This window comes from Sander vitreus, chromosome 7 (genome assembly GCF_031162955.1).
Source record: "Sander vitreus isolate 19-12246 chromosome 7, sanVit1, whole genome shotgun sequence".
Classification (NCBI taxonomy): domain Eukaryota; kingdom Metazoa; phylum Chordata; class Actinopteri; order Perciformes; family Percidae; genus Sander; species Sander vitreus.
This window is the reverse complement of record NC_135861.1, coordinates 22993008-23016022: the sequence shown is the minus strand read 5'-3', so window position 1 is coordinate 23016022 and position 23015 is coordinate 22993008. Positions and strand designations below refer to the sequence as shown.

At 38.6% G+C, this 23015-nt stretch overlaps 1 protein-coding gene across 2 annotated transcripts in view; it reads left to right on the top strand.

The window, feature by feature from the left end:
- The first annotated feature begins 2294 nt into the window (after positions 1–2294).
- The window catches only part of LOC144521104 (uncharacterized), a 34251-nt gene continuing 13530 nt past the window's right edge, over positions 2295–23015 (top strand). The window contains exons 1-7 of one of the 2 annotated variants that reach the window (XM_078255410.1): positions 2295–2388; positions 4142–4199; positions 4296–5457; positions 5543–5795; positions 6026–6289; positions 6455–6620; positions 22432–22960. In XM_078255410.1, the coding sequence (XP_078111536.1) occupies positions 4148–4199; positions 4296–5457; positions 5543–5795; positions 6026–6289; positions 6455–6620; positions 22432–22960 (2426 nt within the window). In that variant the 5' untranslated portion in view covers positions 2295–2388; positions 4142–4147. The remainder of the gene's footprint in view (positions 2389–4141; positions 4200–4295; positions 5458–5542; positions 5796–6025; positions 6290–6454; positions 6621–22431; positions 22961–23015) is intronic. The other variant, XM_078255411.1, reaches the window with a different exon arrangement.

The window sequence follows — 23015 nt, the reverse complement described above, 5'->3', positions numbered from 1 at the left end:
AGGTGGATTCACCATGTGAAAGTAGTCTGTCTTGAGAAATAAAATGTGAGGTTGTATGTTTTCATACTGTAGTTTTGTTAGAGCTTTGTTACCACTTTGTCAAGTCTGAACAAGATTGTATCAACCCACAGAATATTTACACTTTTTCAATGCTGCTCTTAAGTACTTCATGGCTGTTTTTTATTTTGTTGATTGCTCTCCATATAATGAGACAAAAATAGCCATTGACAGTTTATATTCATTTATCGTGGTTCCATCAGAGGTATTTTGAGTTATGCAAGTTTCATCTTTATGTTTTAAACCATGTCTGCTTCATGTCAACCGAGATATTTTGAGTAATGCAAATTTAAACGTTTTCAACTACGTCCTTTTCATGTCAGCAGGGGCATTTTTAGCTCATGAATTTTGTATTGTAGTTCCACATTGTAAAGACCTACATAAAAAATATCTGTGATTTATTCAAAGAACTAAAAAATGTAAACTGTACAAAGTTTTTGTAAGAAAATACCTGAACAATATTTATAGTGTTATATGTTTTTATAGTATGTTTAATGAAATAACATTTCTATGTGTCCAAAAAAAGTTATTTGAAAATAAATTACTTCATATGAATGTCACTTCTTAGCGAAGCCTCTGTTTAACTGGTTATCCAAGGCTAATGTAAATCCTGATCAGACTGTCTAAGAACTGGGTAGGCATAAATAGAAACTGTATTTTGGCTGGATATTATTCCCTGTGAGCATGTCTGTTTTAAGCTTGTGTCTCGTTTGTGTTTACATATTGTACATACAATAAATGGACTCGTGAAGAAAAAATAAAAATGCTCTGATCAACATAATACAGTGCATCTTGATTCATTCAGACAGGGGTGATTCTAGGATCTGACCTTGGGGGGGGGGGGCTCAGCCCCTAATGAGCAGTTGATAGCAGTTAAGCTAGTGAGGTCCGGGGGCATGCCCCCCTACGATTATTATTTTTCTTTTCTTTTTAACCGCTTAAATCATGACTTCTGGTGAGTTTTGGGGAAAGAAATAGACAGATTAAGACATGCAATTATGACGAACTATCAACAGATAAAAGGCATCTGCTGTGAAAAAAGATGGCTACAAAGCGTGATTATTGCAGCACATACCCAGGGATGTTGGACTGGGGGGGGGAAGGGGACTGCGTACCCAGGGCCCTCATGTGAGGAGGGCCCAAAAAGATGCTAGAATGAATAGCTGTGGATGCGGGGAGAGGCCCATAAGAAATGCCTTTCTACAGGGCCCAGAATTTTGAGCTACGCCCCTGCACATACCTTGAACTGGTAAATTAAGCCTCAACATATTTTTAGCAGGATTATTCATGTTTTTTTCTGCTGTTAATTTTCAACTTTTTCATTTACATCATTGATAGAAACTGATATGGTTATACAGCTAAATGATGAATAATCTAATCTAATAATGCTTCTGAACCAGATGGGGAAAATCCAGCATCTCTTTTTCTTAAGAGCCTGGGCCTGATAATAAAAGCATTTACTCTAATACAACAACTACATTATATGATAAGTAGGACATCAATAAATCTGAGAAGACCAACTTTAATGATGAGCCACAAAACAATATTATGCAATACAGGAATAGGATGTATATAGCAAAAAAAAAAACACTTAAAGAGGGAAGAAAACTAGTCCTCCATGAAATGCATATGTAATTATAATGTGAATGGAATATTTTAAGTGTTTTAAGTGTTTTTGCCCATACAATATATGTCCACTTTCTCACCTGGTTCTTCCAGGTCCCTCTCTTTGTCCTCTCTCTCTCCATCCTGCTCTCTCCCTCTATCCCACTCCCTCCGTTGTATCACTGACAATCACATACAAACCATTTTGTAATCAACTAGAAAATAATCTTCAAATAAAAGAGAAAACAAAACACAGTAGTCCTACTATATGTCTTATAGGCTACCTAGCCATTTTCTCATTGCTCTCTGCCCTTCTCCCTCTCTATTCTCCTCACTCCTTGTGCTGTCAACCAGAAGGCAAATGTAATCAACTAAACAACAGAGAATGTATTCTGTGGCTACCAAAGGTTGTACATTCACCTATAACATAGGTGAATACGGGGTTGCTGTTCAGTGTAGTGGGATAATGTTAAAGGCTTAAAAATAAGAAAGTGAGTGTCTGGTAGGCAGACCTCTTTCTATGGAAATTATCGCAAATCAAACGATCACTGATAGAAGAACCTTGATCAACAGGAAAGGACGGTGCTGCCCAATCCCGCCTGTGAGGAGTAATTCTCGCGAGATTACGAAACCGCAAGGAAGGCAGAGAAAATGGAAGGCTGTGCGAGCTAGCTTGCTAGCTGAGCGAATTCAGTAATAACTGGAAAGTAATCATTTGTCTCCAAGGTACGGTTTCAGTTTTCCTCAGGGTGTTAATGTACAAGCGTGCAACATTTAATTCTTGTTGACGGTAACATTGGAGACAATTGACTTTGCAGCTCATTGCATTTATTAGCAGGGAGTGTAGCAGCTAGCGGCTATGTGGATTAGGTGCATGCAGAGAACAATGTCGTTCGTCACCGAAATAACTCTTGAGTGCTTGTGTATCGTTGCAGAACAAGGACGTTTCGTTTCTGCGCTTTCACAGCCGAGTGGGATTTGGTAGTGACATTAGTAAGGTCTGGTGTTTCGTTTCTGTTTAGCTAACGAGCGACTGTTACATTTTTTAGAGTGAACTTCCCACATAAGTATCACTCCTGTTGACGAGTCTTTGCTTAAATAAACCATCTGCACACTTTGGCTGATTTTTCACCAGCCATGTCAATAGATCAGATATTTAGGCCTTAACGCAACAGTCAACCAACGTTAGATAATGTCTGGGTAGATTTAGTCAACAATGCGGTCCGATACAGCGAAAAAATGAGAAATTGGACAATCTGTGATTAATGTTGACGTTAATTAGACACAACGCTGAAAACTTGAGTTTTCACCATGTGTTCCCCTTTCAAGTGTCGTTTAAATGCACACATTTGCTAAGCAACAAGACCTATAAAGTTACACCAACGTAAATGTGACCAGCTAGCGTTACATTCCTTTATTCTATAATGAAGTTATTAAATATATAATGTCTGCACTAGGGCTGAGCGATATCGCTATGGTCTTCTATTCAAATATAGGTCATTTCATATCTCTAACGATATATATCACGATATAGCATGTTTTCTGCTAATTTAATAAATAAATCAATCGTATATATGAAGTAACCATATAGTAAACCTTCCTGAAAAATCTGTTAAATTAAAGCCTCAGTAGCTAAAGTGAATGTAGTCAAATAGAACAGCCCTGCATTAACTCCTACCTTAATGAAGATCATAATGTTTATACTGTTTGTGGTGGTGTTGAATTACAAGAGACACCTCTCAGTATAATACAATTCAGCAATGCTTGAATCAACACCTCTAAAAACTGAACATTCTAACCTGTGTGAAGGTATGATGTATTGCGGGGACGTTGTATTAGACCCTATTCATTTAGGTCAGTGGCCCTAATGAACAGGCAATTGAGTGTATATGTACATGTATTAGAGGTATGAGTTTCTTGATGGTCACGTCTGCCTTCTTTTACAATGGCTGATATTCGTAATTAAGTTAAACTGTTAGGGTATGTGTTTGTGGCTTATTATTGACTCATAATCTAATGTTCTTAATGTAATCTTAATCTATTTTCCCTCCCAAATTTACCACGGTGCAAAGAAAGACAAGTGGAATGACACTTCACATGTCCTGAAAATTAGGCTTTGCCAGCCATCTGCTCATTTGCAGAGGTACCTGTTTTTCTGCATTTAGCCCTCATCTAACTAGTATAGTATAGTCTGACTAGTCCTGACAAAATTATTTGTTATAAGGGATTCTGTGAGATCCACCTTCTAGCCGCATTTCCTAAATATTGCGAAAAGAATAGCCTAACTAGAATATGTGCACTCCATTTTAATAAATACAAACCTTTAGGCATAGACCCTTTTCAGGCGTGCAGTATATAGTCTGTAATAAAATGGAGTATGCAGATCCTAGTGTGCAAAGTCATTCTTTGGCTGGCCATCAATAGTTAATATTCCTTTAAGCTTGTGTACTAACAAAGTATATCTTATGTGTTTTGATAGCTACCTATGGATGTCAATATGGACCCAATGGAAAATAACAGTGATGCTAATAATTCAGGTAAAACTGTCCTTTTAGTCTTTGAATGGCCTAAATGGGCAGACTGCAGATACACATGGACATTTATTAACCCTGTTTGTTGCTGCCTTTCTCTAGAGGACCAGCAGAGCCAGTCAGAAGGGGCAGAGACGAGTGTTAGACCGACCATGTCTCAGGTTAAAAAGTCTTGGGGGTTTAGGCGGACAACCATCGCTAAAAGGGAGTTCTTGGATGAAATTGGAGACCTAACCCACAGTCCTCCTATCGTACGCAGAGGCAGAGGCCGCCGAACCAACCAGACACCCCTGGCCACTCCAGAAACCCACACAACCCAGAGAGCTTCTGGTGCAACGAGGAGTGTTCTAGATGACCTTGAGTGGTCTGCCCCATCCTCGCCTGTATCAGAGGAGAGCAAGCCAGCCTCAGAAGCTTCTGCAGGAGGGAGCCTTGACCCCAGCTTATGGCAAGATTTTGGGTCTGCCTTCCACACTGCCTTCTCACTGCTCGGCGGGAATGAGGGCTTGCCAATGGAAATGTCAGATGCGCTGACAGTCCCTGACATTTTGGAAGCCACTGATGCGATCGTGACCCCTCCACAGGTTATAGAAGAAACTGAGGAGCCTGATAATATTGAATCTGCTGATGACATGGAGCTCTCACAACCTGTTGCTTCTGACAACGTGGCAGGAGGGGAAACTGATGATGTGGTGTTGATTTCTAGTCAAGAGGACAGCGATGACATGACTCTGATACAGATTAAGGAGCAGCTGACATCTAAAGGCAGGCAGGGTGACACAAGACCTAGAGGGAGAGGTGGAAGAGGAAAGGCCAGAGGAAGGGGTAGAGGCAGAGGAAGAGGTAGGGGAAGAGGTAGAGGAAGGGGCAGAGGGAGGGGCAGGGCAGCGGCGCTTCAGTCAAGCATGGTAGATGATGAGGACAACGATGATGATGAGGTGGTGCTTGGATCCATCCAGCCATCTGAGCACCAGCTGCAGCAGTTGCAAGAAGATGAAAAAGAAAATGATCCACACAGCCATTCTGAAATAGAGATCTCATCTGCTAACTCTGACATCACGCAATCAAGCTCAGACTGCATAATCATAGACACTGATTTAGACCAGATTACTGATGTGACTCCTGGCCAGTATGATGATGTACCAGAGGAGGAGGAGGAGAAAAAAGACTACAAGAATGTAGGAGAGTTTTCAGGCATATCTGACACAGAGGGCTCTGACTCAAATGCTCTATACTGCATCTGTCGACAGAAACAGGATAAAAGGTATATGCTCATTTCTGTCTTTAAGGGTTTGCATACCTCAACCATCTGTCAGTTTCACTTCCTGATCACTGTTGTTTGCTTCTAGGTTCATGATCTGCTGTGACAGTTGCCAGGATTGGTTCCATGGCGACTGTGTTGGTATCAGTGAGACACAGGGCCGTACGATGGAGAAGAAAGGGCAAGAGTACATCTGCCCCTCTTGCACTACAAAGAAGCAGAGCCAACTCAAACCTGAGCCTCACCCTCAACCAGAGCCTGAGCTTAGCTTTCCTGAATGCTTGACACTAAGTCCTCTCGGTGAAGAACGGGTGGGGCATGAGGAGCTGCAAGACCTCAAGGTTAGAATTTCATTTTGATTGCCAGTGATCACCAGATGGCTCATTATCCTTTGTCGCAACAAAATATAAATTGCTTTTCAACTTTGGCAGCAGCACGTAGTTTTTAGGTTGAATATTTCTCTATTTTCTGTATGACAGCAAATATGTGATATCTCATCACAGTATTATATTTGTATCCTTTAGTAAGTAGAAGTTTGGTCTTGGGGTCTAAGATGAGATTTTGGTTTTAGGAGTCTGTATTGGTGGTGGAGGAGAAGCAGGAGGTTCCTGTGACGAAGCCTGAGCCCGAAGCCGAGATGGAGACAGACAGCTCTTTTCCTCTGTGCATTGGACCTGAGTGCTTCAAACAAGCCCTACCAGACTCTGTTTACTGTGGCACTGACTGCATCCTTCAGCATGCTGCCGTCACTATGAAGACTCTTTCTGGCCCGAAGGTGCCCAAGTCCAGAGGGCGGCCGCAGAGAAAAGCTGCCATTGCCAGACCCACTGCAAAGGTAAGTCATTTCATCATGGAGATTGAGAGAGACATTTTAAGTGTGTACGCAATATATCACTTGTTGAGTCTTTTCTACATTTTTGTCTGACGTTAAATCACAGTGTGAACATCTTTCTATATGGAGTATCTTCATTTTTGACCTGTTTAAATATTTTCATCACAGGGTCAGAGGTCGGGTAGGATGCCTAAGAGATTAGCAGGAAAAGCTGAGGAGGAGGTGAAGGAAGATGATGGAGGTCAGGAGGAGGCTGCAACTCCCTTAGCCTGCGACCCCAGTCTCTCAGAAGTTCAGGCCACTTCCATACCATCATCTAAGCTTTACACAGCGTGTACGTACCATTTGCTACTCATACACATTCGGATCACACAGCAGTTTACACACCATGGCAAAGTGCCTCTTTCGGCATTACAGATTTTCCTTCTTTTTTGTAATGTGGCACTACGTAACACAATCACACACAAGCACGCACACACTTGGACGCATACATACTCTCTCTCTGGGATGACTAAGTAGCAGGGGTCAGCAGTGGGTAAGTATGTTCACTTTTATAGTTTCTTTGTTGTTTCTAAATGCCCAAAATGTGCTGAAACACTCTTGACTAGTCAGGATTATAGTATTCAGCTAAACACAAACTCATTTAAACCAGTCTCATAACTGGTTTAACTGCAACACAGAGCTGTGTGAGGGGTAGTGCTGGGTAGGCAGGATGCTTTATCGTGTTTTGGTATCAGTGTATTGAAACACTGCTCCTATGTTCAGTTTGTCTGGTTTTGCAAAGACGTCTTGCAAACTCAAACGGTTCCCACTGAAGAATATGTGTCAAGTCAAGGTTTAGGGTGTGTTCTTCACCATAACCTTCAGTACACATAAAGCATACCATATGTTTTCACATGTTCAGCCCAGAGCCAACAGGAAGATGCTCACATATACAAATTGCTCATCATTTGAAATATTGAACCATTACTTGCACATTCTCTCTTTTTTTTATTTTTATTATATTCTCTAAAAATGAATTTTAACAACTTTTTAAAGTCAGATACTCAAAAAAGTTCCTTAACTCCCATCACAGATGTGTGTTAGATCTTAAGACCTTGTGATAAATTTTTTTTTTTTTTTGCTGTTTGAAAAAAATAATAATTCTATAATTTAGGATAGGGATTTTTAAAAACATAATCCAGTACTAAAGTGTCCACTGCATATCTGGCTAAAGGGCTTTGCCAAGTGGTAGAAAGATGGCCAGCCAAAGAATGACTTTGCACACTAGGATCTTCATACTCCATTTTATTACAGACTATATACTGCATGCCTGAAAAGGGTCTATGCCCAAAGGTTTGTATTTATTAAAATGGAGTGCACATATTCTAGTTAGGCTATTCTTTTCGCAATATTTAGGAAATGCGGCTAAAAGGTGGATCTCACAGAATCCCTTATAACAAATCATTTTGTCAGGGCTAGTCAGACAAGTTCTTGAACCTCAAATCAATCACAACCCAAATAAAATTGTTGATTGACATTTACCATTTCACAACACATAATTAAAAAAAAAAAAATTGTTTTATGGAGATTATTATATTGACTTTAAACATGAACATTTTAACAAATGAAATAAATGCATTATCCCCCAATCGGGCAAAAAGTTACCAAAACGTCTATGTAATTGACTCCACAAGTGAGCAAAGTTCTTTTATAACGCATAATAGAATTAACTTCTCTAAACAGTGATGCCAGTTCAATTATTCGAGGTGTATTTTGTGTGTTGTGAAAAAGTATGCATCTTTTATCAGTCAACAGTGTTTGTAGATTGCTTAGTTAACTTTGTAGACATTTATAATAACAGCTACAGCACTCAGCATTTCTTGCTCACAGCCACCCCCCCACGTCAAACATTTCACAACACGTCTGTACTACTGAATGCATTGGTTTTGTGAAGCCTGCATAATGTCGTATTGCCCCAATGTCGGCAAGGCACACCACTTCTTCAAAAGTTATGGTTTTCTCAAAGTGATTTATCTTTTCAAACAAGGACCCCGATGTTCAAGCACCAGCTTTTTTTGCAGTTGCATAAAACGTACCTGTGCACTTCATACATAAAACACACATTCAACATAACCTTTTACAACTTTCCTTGTCCCTGTGTCAGGCTCAAACAACTTTCCATGTTCCTTTCCATCAACACAAACGCACAGACACACATTCCTGGACCAGTCGTTGCATTGCACAGACACACCAATATTAGCTAAGATAGGATTCTCAATGAATAGGGACTGGGCAGCTGGTATGGAGGAGGAGAAGTTGACTACTTGCTGCTGCAGAGACGCAGAGGGGACTGGAGGATTCATCAGTGCAGATGCTAGAATGAGGTTCCACCTGGAGTTCACCAAACAGTGAACGGGAGAGTTGTTGTCACATTTCCATGAAGATGATTTCGAAGTGTCAGCTGGCCACCTTCAATGCTGCATTCCTCCAATTCTCTGAGAAAAGACTCCATTCTCCTGCAAATGAAGAAAGAAAGAAAGCTTACAGTTCACCACACATGCATACCAACTTTAGAGATGAAGGCTAGGCATCTTTTCAGTCATTAATTGTGCGGGTATAGTGGTTAAATAACCCTACTTGGGTCATATTAAGTCACATTTAGTTCTGTTAATAGGTGGAAAATAACAAATGCAACCTTGCTACAACCCCTACCATTTTTGCCTAAACACACACATACATCCATATTTCTCTATATAATTATACAGACACACAGACAGCAGCAAACATCTGTTTTCTAAAACATCATTTCTGTGGTTTCCTTTTGAGCATTCACCCAGGGTTTGTTTCTTTGCCTTTTTCCCCCAACCTTTAAGACTAGTGTGGCATTTCAAATTTGAACAACAGCAATTTAACCGTACATTTACAACTATAGTTTACTCGCAAGTATACATAGGTAAATGGTACAAACAAGGTACAGCAGACAGTGGGTCTACTGTTTGTGTTATATTTCAGAATCAGCTTGATAGAATTTTGCTCTACACAGTTCCAGGAACAATTTACAGGAAGGGAGCAATAGATATACAGCTAATGACAAAGACAAAGCTGATGATAGGTAAAGACTCTGCTTTCCTGCAGTGAGCGCTCTATACTTCTTTTAAAACCTCTTGTCATAATGTTTTTTTTTGCTGCAAACGTTGCCTCGCCGCGGCTTGCTGGTATGGTGTGCAGGATTTGGTGATCATTGGGGCGGATGGATCATGCCGTGGGCTGCACACTGGATCACGGCTGTGCTGTATCGGGCGGTGGCACGCAACTTGCATCTTGCTTTGGATCATCTTTTATACTATTTCAAAGTACACCCACACTTGAGATTTTCTTTTCCCAGACATTTTCAGTTAAAGATTTAAATCCCTGCCATCGGTCACGGATCACGGAAAATGAAACTTAAATCTGTCATGGAGCGGTTGGATTTATTCACACACCTTAAAAAGATTTATTAAAAGCTTCTTTCTTTGCACATTTTTATTTACAGCATTATATGTTGATATTTATATCATAATATGCTGTATATTAACTCTTTGGGAGAAAACAGGTAGTTATATGTAAAATGCGACATTGAGCACCCCCACATAGCCAAAATGACATGATCCTCGTTTCATGACTGCGAAGAATCGACTGTGAGATTGGCAGTCGAATTGGGCTCCTTCTATTGAAACATTGAATATTCGACTATTCAGGGTCACCCCTATTACAACTATTATATACATACAAGTAGAGGTGGAAATAGGAAATATATATGATATATACCATATATAGTTTGTCAATCATTAGCAGACCATAATCATCAATATGTCAGTATGACAACAGGTTTCTGCATTACTTTCATTACAGTTTAGGTTTAAAGGCGTTAACAGCAGTAGCTGCATTTCCTAACATCTCATTTTAGTCTGGAAGTCTAAAACTTAAACGTTTATAATACTGCCATGTACACAAAACTAATACAAAGTAAAAATCGAGCTTTATTGCTAGGTCAATTTTAAAGGACCAGTAATAATCCACACACAGCACTGTAAAAAGTGTCTTTAGAACTTCTTTCTAACGGGAAAGTAGTTCCAATGAAATCAGTAAGGCTAAGTGAGAAAATATTGTTATATAATTTTGGTACACATGCACTGCAACTCTGAAATTAGACAATTATTAAACGGACTTTACCTTACAGGCTCCCTAGTAGAAAGTCTATGTAATTTCTGATTGAGCCATGTGTAAAAAGAGCAGGTCATTGTCTGGAGAATTCATAGTGTGTTTTAGTGTTAAAGTTTTTTCCCCCACAATCATGCGACCCACGCAAAACCGGAAGAAAACTAACATCCGAGGGTGACGAAGAAGGGTCATTTACACGAAGATGCCAATGGAAATGTCTAACTGGTGAGACTACGAGATTCAGGAACTAAATCGTATTTTAAGAAACGTAAATTTAAGAAACGGTAAGAGACTCTGTTGTTTATGACCAAATTATTAACCGGCTATGTTACTGCGGTGTAATCCGCATAATGTCCTGCCTCCTGCACGCGCTACCAAGGTGCCATGCCTCGCCTAAACCAAACGCAGTATTTCCAGTAAGTGAGAACGTGCCTGACACGGACAATCTTCTGTTGTGGGCTAAATGTGTGTAAGGGCAACTTCGGGCAATGTCCGGACCTGATTCGTTGGACATTGTCCGGAGTTCATATGAGAAAACGGCTTTCGAGACATCTGAAACTTCAATTTCTTTAGCTACGTTGCCTGCATTTTGAAAAAATTGGAAGTTGGTTCAAGAGTGAGACTGAAGGTGTGTCCACAGCCATTTCAGTTGGACTGTAGTTTTGTTGATCAAAATATCAAGATGTTGATTTTTACTGACGGCAAAAATAAATCACAAAAAAACTACAATAAAATAAAAGCAATACAATGTTCTTAAACAACATTTACAGTAGTTGTACAGCAGTCCATCTTAGTGATCACCTGTTGCATCCACCTCTGCTTGACGCCACATGGAGCCAATGAGCCTCTGAATGTGCAGCTGTGGGGTGCTGCCATATTTCTGGAGAAGGTCCTGACCATGCTGTTTGCCCTGCGCAGGCTAAGGTCACATCTCTGGCTGTTGTGTGTTGCAGGGTGTCTCAGAGGTTCACAGTGGGGTTGAGGTCAGGAGATGATGCAGGCTGAGACAGCATCTGCTAAACAGCAGTCCTCAGGGCAGGTGTGGCTTGGTGAACAGAGGTGTTGTCCTGATAGATGGTGGTGTCGCAGCACGTGTTGATTTGCTGCACAATTTCATCTCTGCATCACATGACATCATGGATCTCAGGAAACTAAGTGTGGCCTTTTTATCAGAGTGAACTGAACTGAAAAATATGGCTTGTTTAAGATGACAAGAGTGGATATTGATCCTGCTGGACCACAAAGTGATCCTCAGTGTGAATGTGAAGTTGCAAGACTTCGTGCCTAACTGTATTGCTGGTCAGAGCTTCAGTCAAATAGTTTCTTTTCCATCAGTTTACATAGGATAAAACATAATTTCCACTTCACCTCCAATAACAAATTTCCTTTATTTTTTTAGATGCTTAAAGAGACTTTTGCACCTTGCCAACATATAACCTGAAATAATCTATTCAACAAAAGAATGCAAAGCATAACCTCAGAATACAAACACTTATAGTTTGGTTAAAGAAGATGGTGATGGGCGGATGGGTTTTGAGATTTGGGATTTACTACCATATAGTTTACATTTTTTTCATACACTCCATGGACCAATATGCTTGCTAGTGTGGGGTGAAGTTGCCTTCAGTGATAGCTTCAGTTTCCCCACCTGCTTTTTGACTCTCACTATTAGTGGGGGAAGTGCATAACTGACTACAGATCAAATCACTTAACATCGGGGAACAACTTCCCCATTCAACAAATACTGTGGATAAGCAAGACACTATAGTCAAAGTCTTCATTTTGTTTTTATTTAGTATTTTAGCAGGTTTATAATGGAAGGCTGTAGTGGGATATAATTTCTTTAGTTAATCATCCACCTTGAGACGTGATGGATAACAACCAGTAGTACTTTCCTTTGTATCATATCAAAAGAGCAGTGTGCCTCATTTGTGCTTGTAAGTGTCCCTGTAAGTACAATATGTCAGGAAATCAGAACTTTTATATATATATAAAAAAAGCTGTTAATCTTAAATGCCCGTGTCATTTTGTTGAAACATTAGGAGTGAGGTTTTTTTTAAAGCTTGTTTCTACATAATGACACTTGCTTCTAAAAACATGGGGGAAAGGATGAACACTGATATATCTTTTACATAAGTTAATCTGAAACTAAAGCCATGGACAAAGTAAAAATACATTTTGGTCTTGCTTTCTGTACCATTGGGAGGCTGTGCATACTACATGGAGTGGCAGCAATGAAAATAAATACCACTCCAGACACAAAACCAAAGACCAGGTTTCGAAAAACACTCAGGATCTGTGACACAGCCTGCTGTATTATTGTTGAACTTCAATCAGTGTTGCCTAACGTTTTTTTGGCCATTTTTGTGCCTTTATTATAGATAGTGGAGCGATGCAACAAAGGTCCCCTTTCGGACTTGAACCAGGGATGTTGTGGTTCCTGGACGGGGCCTTAACCTGTGGCTAAGCACACACTGTACTTGATAGACGCAAGAAACAAAGTGGGAGATGTTGACTGTGTGACCTACAGTGCATTTTTTCACTTTTGGGGCTCCTATCAAGAAAACTTAATCTCATTTATCCAGAACTGTTCATTGTCATTAACAACACATTCTGCTCCATGCTTATTGCTCCACAGAGACAGAAGCAACACAATTTATTAATATTAATAATTACACAAATAACTGCTTCCAAAATATTTTGGTAGTTTTATGTTGCGTTTTATTTTTATTTTCTTGCATGTATACTTCCAAATGTGTTGTACATCAGCTTAACATATTTGAACAGATGACTAAGACAAATCCACAGACATTCAATGTATTCATTGAAGGTTGCACCATAATCAACAATTTATCAGTGTGAGTCAAATGAGTTAGATTCCTCTCTTCTGCTCAAAACGGTCAGCAGGCGTTGCTGTTGCAAAGAGCCACTTCATTCTGCTTCATTGTCTTCCACCTCTGTCATTGGTTGTTGGCAGGAAACTTGAGTCTTGTTCTGTCATTCAAGAAAAAAACACCCAATGAAACCCAAGATGGTTAAAGTCAGTGAAAGGGGAAAATTCGTCAGTCTTGACCCAGTTTTCCCATCATAGAATAATTTAAAACAAACAATAGGCCCGTTGAATTAATATTTTCCCAAATAAATTCTCTATTAGTATAGAAACCCACAAGTATTAGTTGCTAATGCTTTTAGTTTTGCTTGGCAGTGACACAAAATGTCATTGATTTTATTCTTAATGAAATTATTACTTTCTTTTCTGTAAATGTCATTCCTTCAAAGACTGTACTGTTAGACTCTGAGTTTAGATAGAATGCAGTGTGACCACATGATGTAGTGTAACGGATGTGGGAAAGGGATGTGATTTCTGTTGATTAGTTTCAGTGATTCCAGCAGTAACTAGCCAGTCTGGGATAATAACATTTATTTTACTGTGGGTCAGTGCACACATACTAGCATGTCTAATGTTTAGTGTTGAGAGGAGAGCTGAGTTTAATGTATGTGGCTTTTTCTATGAGGTGTAGCCAATAAAATGTCAGGTTTTAGCCAAAAATCTATTTTCTCTTGGACATCCATTGCAGCTTTTTGTTGCCTCTTTTAAACCTCATTACTACCATTTCTACATCACATGCTCTCAACGCATTTCCTCGGCATATTTCCGACAGTTTAATAATTTCAATACCTCAACATTTAATTGTGAAACACGAGCACCCTCTACTGGCCAAAAGAATAATGTGCAACCAAAGAGAAAACTACTGACATTTTCAGCATTCCACAGTTTGTGAGAGATTGTCTCCTATGTATTCTTAAATGTGTATCCCCTGTCCAACTTTATAACAGAGATGTAAAATAGTGCAGATTGTGTAACCCCAGATATGTTTTACCAAATATTATTAAAGTTTCCTCCAGCATTCTCATATAGAAAGTTTTACCGTTGTTGAATTACAGAGAATTCAACCCACAGTTAAATGATAAAATAGACACGACCACAATGGTGCACCTTATTTGAAGTATGTTTTCTGAAGTTTGTGTGCTTCTAGAGTAGTATAGTAGTATAATCCAGTGATATATTTGTGGCTTGAATACAATGTATCGTACCAACCAATGTACTCTCTCAGCCTGACGTACACAAATTGGGTTGTTTTTGGAACGAATATAGTCTCCAAATATTGAACTATTGTAAACTCCAGTTTCAGTTCAGGACAGTTACATAACATGGAGGGTGATGTGTCTTCAGATTTTCATTCTGAAAATGTTTAAATCACATGTAGTCCTGTGTTTGACATAATAACCTGCCGACTTTTATTAGTTTTCTTTTTTTTAATATATTTATCCTTTCCGAAATTCCTTTTGTATCTATGTCAGACAAATATAACTGGAAAAAAGGCATTACAGTTAAGACAGACATCAAACAATGAAATTATAGGCAACAAAACTCAAAATAAGAACAAAAAACCTAATATATCTGACATATCACAGACACCTGTCGCCACTGTGCAGCACATGATGTATAAATGATGAATACGAGCTTTGGTTCTAATCATGGAATGAGGATGTGGCTTTTCATGAATATTGAACTATTGGAGACTTTGGTGATCCCCTGACTTTTCCTCTGGTGCAACCAAGGGCTTCACATTTTTTTGTGAAATGTAAACTATTGGTAAGATTGCTGTGAAATTTGACACACAGACAGACACACACATTCATGATGTCCTCAGGATGAATTGGAATATCTTTGGTGGTTCCTTAACTTTTCATCTAGCGCCATCATCATGTCAATATATATACCTGCAAAAGTGAGATTCCCATTCAGCCTCAGCTGTGAACACCTGCTTCAGCATATTAACATTGCCATTGTGAGTACAGCCTCACAGACCTGCTAGCATGACTCTAGACTCAAAGTCTTTTCTCTCTTTTAAATGTAACTGGCATTGGTGCACTTTCTGTCCAGAAGGCAGAAGATCTCATACATAAACGATTTTTGTTAGCACATTTAATAAGCTTCATCTTGCAAATCGGTGACACCTAACATTTGACCAAAGTAAGGAAAGTAATAGAAATGACTGAGAACGTACCTACAGCTTTATGCGCTAGACTTTTACGGTTAAGGCCATTTGGAATTTTAATCTAAAGCTTTAGCACGTTTTTTCATTCAAAACACATTAAACTGTTCACATACTGCGGACAGTACCATTTTAGGGAAATATAAAATGTTCACACATGCAAGCAACTACTTTGACCTTGTGGTCCTCTATATCATCTGTTCAAACAGCTGTGCATTCATACTTAACAAATGTGCTCACAGTAAATTAAGTGAAATATAAAATATACTAACATTTCAAGTAACTAGAGAAGTTGTACTCATTAACTAACAACCATATTCTGTTCACAATATCTGCAAATGTTCTTAAAACCAAAGACAGAATTTAATGGGGAAATTAATTACAGACAGTGACCAATAATAATACTATCATACACAATAGTGCTGCATGCTACTAGTGTGAGAAATTGAGTCAGTATCATCTTGCTTATTTAAGGACATTTTGTCTTTTTCCCCATGGTTTGATAAATGAACTGGCAGTGTGGTTGGTATGTCTGTTGCCTTATTATATCTATAGGGCTGTGCTCATATTGTCTTTCCAGCTGTGTTTTCATTACTGCAACATATCCCAAGCATTTGGGACGGAGCCTTTAAATATAAAACAGAATACTTAATGAGCTGTGGATAAAAAAGGTATTTGTTTAGGTCCAATCAGGTTTGCCTGACAACCTAGGTTATGACAACACTGGTTATGCTTTACTGATGGTTCATTCAGGATTATGAAGTGTGTACATACAGTATGTTGAGTGGTATAGACCCATGACTGCAACCACTTGCAGGGAAGTATAAAGTTTCCCTTTGTGCAAAGGGATGCATGTAAAAGTTGATATTACAGATCAGTGTTTTGATTTGTTGTTCATTTCTTAGTATGTACTTTACTGACAATCAGACTGAATTGCCATTTTGTTTCACTGAACAAATCTGAGATGTGAGCAGTGATTCAGAGGTCTTAAACCAGGCAAAATGTGAAAGAAAAGATCTTTCTTATTGAACTTTCACTAAAGCTTCATCCCAAATACCCTAAATAAAGAAATTGCATGTCATCATTTGAGGACTGCATGAATATACATGATTTTGTTTGACTTGTGTTGATCTAAGTATTAATTGATTGTACAGTTATGTACTGTAGTTTCATTGGTATAGGATTTAAATACAATTTAAAAAGCTGAGCTGAGATTTTCCTTTATTGACCAATGGCAGGTTTTTAAAGAGAAAATACATCTACACGCTGAGACAAATGCTCATATTTCACCGTCACTTTGGCACACACACACACACACACACACACACACACACACACACACACACACACACACACAAATAGCATAAACATGCACAAATAAAGATTCTTCATTCTTTTCCTCATAGATACAGACAGTGACTCATTCGTATTTTGTTGCTGCCTTCTTTCATTAGTTCATTCATTCATAGTTGGTCTACCTGCCTTTCAGTGTCCAGAGGTGTCTGCAGATGATGCACTAAACCATGGTCATTCACTTTCTTTCTGTTTCTGAATCTATGAACAGATGTATCCATGTTTCTTTTCTTCTTTTTTACTACAATGTATGTCCAGAATTAGTCCTCATTTAATGGTTACAGCTTGCATTAACACTGCGTCAGTGTGTTAGCCTGTTGGGCATGCTATCAAATGCAAAGAAAGCAGATATTCTGCAAATGTTCCTTCTAATCTGAGCACCTACATTAAAAGATGGTTTTGGAGTGGAAATCCCACACCACTAATGTCACTTGCCACTTTGCCCACTGCATCTCCTTTAGGCTCAACCTTATGCCATATCATAAGCGAGCACCTTTTTTTTGGCAGGTGTTTTGATTGCCTCCTGGACATGCATGTTATTTTTTAGTAACACTACACATTATCTTGCTGTCCAGGTGCTGCACTGTCAGTGCTTACGTCTCCTAAATAGTTCTGATGGATCAAATGCAGAGGATGAATTTCTTAGGATTAATAAAGTATGACTCATCTTCTCTATATGTAGGCCTAATCTAAACCCAGGACATCTCACCCTGCCATGTTCATCTTCACCATGCTGGCTTTTTCTTAAGCAGCCTTCAATCTCTTCCTGACCATAAATCCTCAAACACTTGTGATGGATGATGCTGCTGATCCATACCACACAACTTCTGCAGGGCTTACTGTGGTCGTACAGCTGCACTGCTTATGATTGGCTAGTAATTCAAAGTATCTGAGTTTCTTATTTACTGTGTCATCTAGGGGTGTCACAATTCTCCAAATCCTCGATTCGATTACATTTTCGATTCTAAGGTCACGGTTCGATTCTCAATTTTTACATTTTTTTTTTTTAAAGCACAGGTTGCTATGCCACTTTGTTCACAATGTACCACACTACATTGTCAAATTTAAACATTTATTAACAACATCATGTAGCAATAACTTATATCTTCAGTCAGTTGGAAACTTGAGCAAAATAACCTGCCATCTAGTTTCTCTTTTGTAACTGCCGTCTTCTTCACAGAAGATAACATTCAAGTTCACAACAAAACAAACAAAAACAATAAAACAGCCATGTCCATAGTCTTCTCTGAACAATTAAGTGTATACACGCACATAGCAGAGCTTGCAAACTGTGGCTTTTTTGTCAACAACAAACGTTGTCAACATAACTCAAAGTACTTCCACACCGGCGACTTCAGTGAAAGAGGAGGGGGTTCAAGTTCTGTTGATGGGTCTCCTGCATCTGCAGTTGCCATGCTATCTTTTGACTGGCTGTAGCTAAGTTAGAGGAGGTTGACTCGCAGCACTTCAACACTCAGCACTTTTATTTTTATTTAAGATTATTTTTTTGGGCTTCTCCGGCTTTAATTTGACAGGACAGCTAGGTGAGAAAGGGGGGAGAGAGAGAGGGGAAAGACATGCTGGAAATGGTCACAGGTCGGATTCGAACCCTGGATCTCTGCGTCAGATATACCTCTCAGTATATGTGTGCCTGCTCTACCACTGAGCCAATTTTTTTCCAACCTATTTTCCTATGTTTTTGTCTCTGACTGACTGATGGGAACAACAATCTCTGAAATTGGTCCAGTGTTGCGAAACGAGCTACAATGTAAGTAATTTGGCAATTGCGCACCTTCAATTTCCGTCCACTAAAAGTGGTTGTTTTACAACTGACATGCTCAGATTATTGGTCTAAGTGTCTGACAACATTATGGAAAGGATCCTTACAGAGGTCGTTCTTTTTGTTAAAGAGTATGATCCTTTTTTTTGTTTAACATGAAACATCCCCGAACTCGCTATCGCCAAACCCACCAGACTCCATTAAAATAAAAAGTAATTTTATCATCATAAAATACACTTCATTCAAAGTCAGCAGAAACAAAAATAAAACGATCAAAAGCTATCTTGGTTTGTCTTTCAACTGTTCCAACTATCACTACTCTGGTTTGGTCGAAATAAACCCTTATTTTACCTTATTTTACATGTGGAAATATGCTCGCTCTATACACGCTAAAAGTATTGTTTATTTAAATAGAGTCTGGTTGGTTTTGCGATAGCGATTTCTGAGCTGTTTCTGGTTAAACAAATAAGGATTTTACTCTTCAACAAAAAGTTATGTCTGTAGGGATAATTTCCATAATGTTGTCGGATACATAGCATAATAATCTGACCCCGTGATTGGCAAAGACAACACTTTCAGTGGCTGAAATTGACGATGCACATTTGCCCTATATGATTACATTGCAGCCATTAGCGGCTGCTGGTTACAGCGTTCTCACTCAATATTGGACCAGTTTCAAAGATTTTTGTTCACATTAGTCACTTAGACATCAATGCATGGGAAAATATGTTCCAGGTTGAAAAAACCCAAAATGACCCTTTAATTGGATGTTCTGTGTCACGTGTTGGTTGATTAGGCAGGACTTGAAACAAATCTATATAAGGCATAATGCTACATTTTGCATTATGAAAACATTAAGATAAGATAGACTTTATTAATCCCACACTGGGGAAATCCCTGTGCTACAGCAGCTCAAAAGAAAAAAATTTACACACATCAGAATAACACAAATACACATTAAGTAGACATAGGAGAAAAAAATCTACATAAAGAAAAATAGAATTAGTAATAATAGTAATAAACATATTTACACAAACACCCTCATATAAACAGACAGTATATAAACACAGATATACAGATGAATATAAATGAAATATTGCACAGTTGGAGGTAACAGAGTGAGAAATAAATAAATATGCATAGTGCAGAATATTGTCCAGTGATGGCTCATATTGCAGAAACGGCTAGCAGTGCTACATTATGATGTACATTAGGTTTTACATGATCTTTGTCTCTATCTTTAGTGGGACCTTTGTGTTGGACAACCAATATATACAGCGTTTACATTCATAGATATGTAAAGGAAAATTTAAAATCTGTGCTGTATCATATTTTACACGCACATAATATATGTAAATCAAATTTGTTATCACCACTTTCTTTCCTGTATTTAGAGATACAAACTTTAAACAGATTCAGGGAAATGCCAAACAAGTTCCAGGTTTGGGTTAGACCTTCTCAGGACTGAAAAGAAAATCCAACAGCAGAAAACTAATTTGTTGATATTTTTCTTGTTAAGATGGATGGCACTAGAAATAACAGTATTGTCCCTGCTATTTACACATAGATATATAGAAATTACCAGGAGACATGATTTATCAAGAGCTAGTAGTTATCGATTATCTGTTGACATGAAAAAGTTTGTAAACTACAGTATTTCAAGTACAGGAAGTCGAGGCATCTTCTTCTTGGTTTGGATTTGCAGCCTCACACCAGTTCTCATCTTCCCTTAAACAGACCGTAGATCACATCTATTTTTTAATGTTTGTCTGATCTTCCTCATACAAATGCAAATGATCAACTACTGCCATATTTATCAAAAAGCGCAGTGAATTCACAGGACTTAACATATTGGCTCTGCCTCAGCAATCCCATATTAAATGCTCATCATTCATATCCTCCAAAATGGCTCTGAAGAAAAAAGTCTTACATAATGGCAACAGAGTGTAGAAGGATATTACCGAGCAAGCAAATGTTGTCACACCCTCCTAGAGAACTCTGCGAGAAGATAAACTTTAGTGGTGGTCTCAAAACTGAAGGTCACTGGAGGAGACCAGGACCTGGTGTGCTTTCCCAAAACACACATTTGTGCCTTCACTGTGGATGTCTTGCTCTCTGAGATTTTTGCATATGGGGATAATGATTTTATATGCTACACCTGAAACTTTTTACTGAGTGATGGTCTTTCAAATATCACCTCGAGCTTCCTTAGCATTTGAGCCAAGTAAACATTAATTGATTGAGAAAGCATCTACAACACATTATATTCTTTTCGTTTCAATCAAGCCTATTTAATGACAAGTGTTATCAAAAGTGATGTAAAAGATGTTTTAAAGGTCATATCAAGTGTAGTAATTTTCCTCAATGTAGCAGTCACAAAAACTTGTCTGGACATCCCAGTATCTATGTATAAATATCAGTACAAAAACTAAAAACTTTTTCATCAATATCTCAATAGCAAATATGCGCATCTAAGGATTTAGTGAGCAGGAAACTTTGCTTCACTATGTATTAACTTGAGGTCAGTTGTTTTTCCTTTAATAAAGAAACATAACTGCAAAAAAAGAATTTTATAAATTAAGATGCAAAGCAGATTAACAGAAATATTTGTCTTTTGTAGATCCTGTGTGTTAAGTCTTCAATGCAGGTCATCTAGTAATAGTACAGCATGTAACAAATATTGTCCATATTTGTTCTTGTAAAAAACAAGTATGTGTCATGGATATTCAAGAATTTAAATGATCCAAACACTTCCCTAAGATGAAGCATTGTGTCCTCAAAGTACAACACTTGTTTGGTAACATTTAGAGTGTCTTTAATCCAGCAGATTACAAGGACACTATATTTATGAATGGACATTCTGAAAATATCTTTAATGTGTAAACTGAATAAAGGCACTTGGCCACATTTACTCATTTGAAAATATTTCAGAGGTAGTCTTTGAATTATTTAATAAAGAATATGAAGGCACACCAGTATTAATTGCAATGTTAAAAATTGTGTTGTAACATTACAAGTACATTATAAACAGACTATTAATGTCCCGCTTGATGCCAGTTGCACCGTTTAATGAATCGGAATAAAATGTGAAAATTAGCAAGAAAAGGGACAGTTATGTTTCCATTGGTCATTGTAATGGAGGAGTGTGATAATAGAAAATACATAGGCATGAATTGGTACAACAGTTATTTATGTAAACTGGTAAATCAATCAGTTTTTGACTCTAGTTTCATCTTATAATTTTACAATCATGAAATTACCATGCCTTAAAGGCCCTATTTGTACTTTTCTAATCATATCAACTACATGTTTGTTCAGATATTTTTTTGCAGATGGAAAATTAGCATTTTGTGTATTTCTCAACTGATGATAATTCCAAATACAGGGCAACATTACTCAACATCTCTGATATAAACATATTTAACAGCAACAAAAAACATTTGTATTTAGTTGTCATGTAGTGCGGTTGTGGTTAGCACTGTCGAGAGTTCTGTGTTCAAACCCACTGGCCGACTTGGGCCCTTCTGTGTGAAGTTTGCATGTTCTCCCTGTGTTTTCTCAGGCTTCCTCCCACAATCCAAAGACATGCAGGTTAAATTTAATAATTGACTCCAAAAAGTGCTGTAGGTGTAATTGTTTTTGTTATTATTTATGGAAAACAGGTTTGATTAATACATTTTTTAACCTTAAACTGATTTGCACATGTTGGTTTATATCACAGTTAATAGTAATTCATATTTATGAAATGCCCTGTTCTTTTTTTCTAACAGCTATAAAGGATTGTAAACAGGCTGACAATGAGGCTGTAACTCCTTCAAAACAACCTCCTGAGGACACCGTGACAGATGTGGCTCCCTCCTCCCAGCCTGCCACTGAGCCAGCCCCACCACAGAGCTACTCTCCACAAAAGGCAAAGGAGCCAGTCAACAGTGGTGTGCCTAAGCAGCAATCTGCAGAATCAGATCCCTCTATACCACCCACCCAAGCAGAAATTAGTCTGTCTCCAGCTGCACCATCCCCATCCACCTCAGCTCCCAGACACCATGAAACAGGGGCTCTTATGGTCACTAAGACCACATACGTCATACCAAAGAAGCAGCCTGGACCCCAGCCTCCGTCCAGCCACGTGTCAGCCTCAGCATCAGGTCAGAAGTCTTCTTCAGCCCCCACGCTGCTGAATGAAACCAGAAATCTGCTGGTGCCACCTGCACCCAGTGCTCCCTCCTCCAGACCCTCTCAGCCCAATAACCAGGTCAGACAGAGCATCCAGCGCTCCCTCAGCAGCATCCTGTTTAAAAGGTGAGAACTGTTTTACAGGCTTGTATGAAAGTCTCTTGATAAATCTGACTTGAGC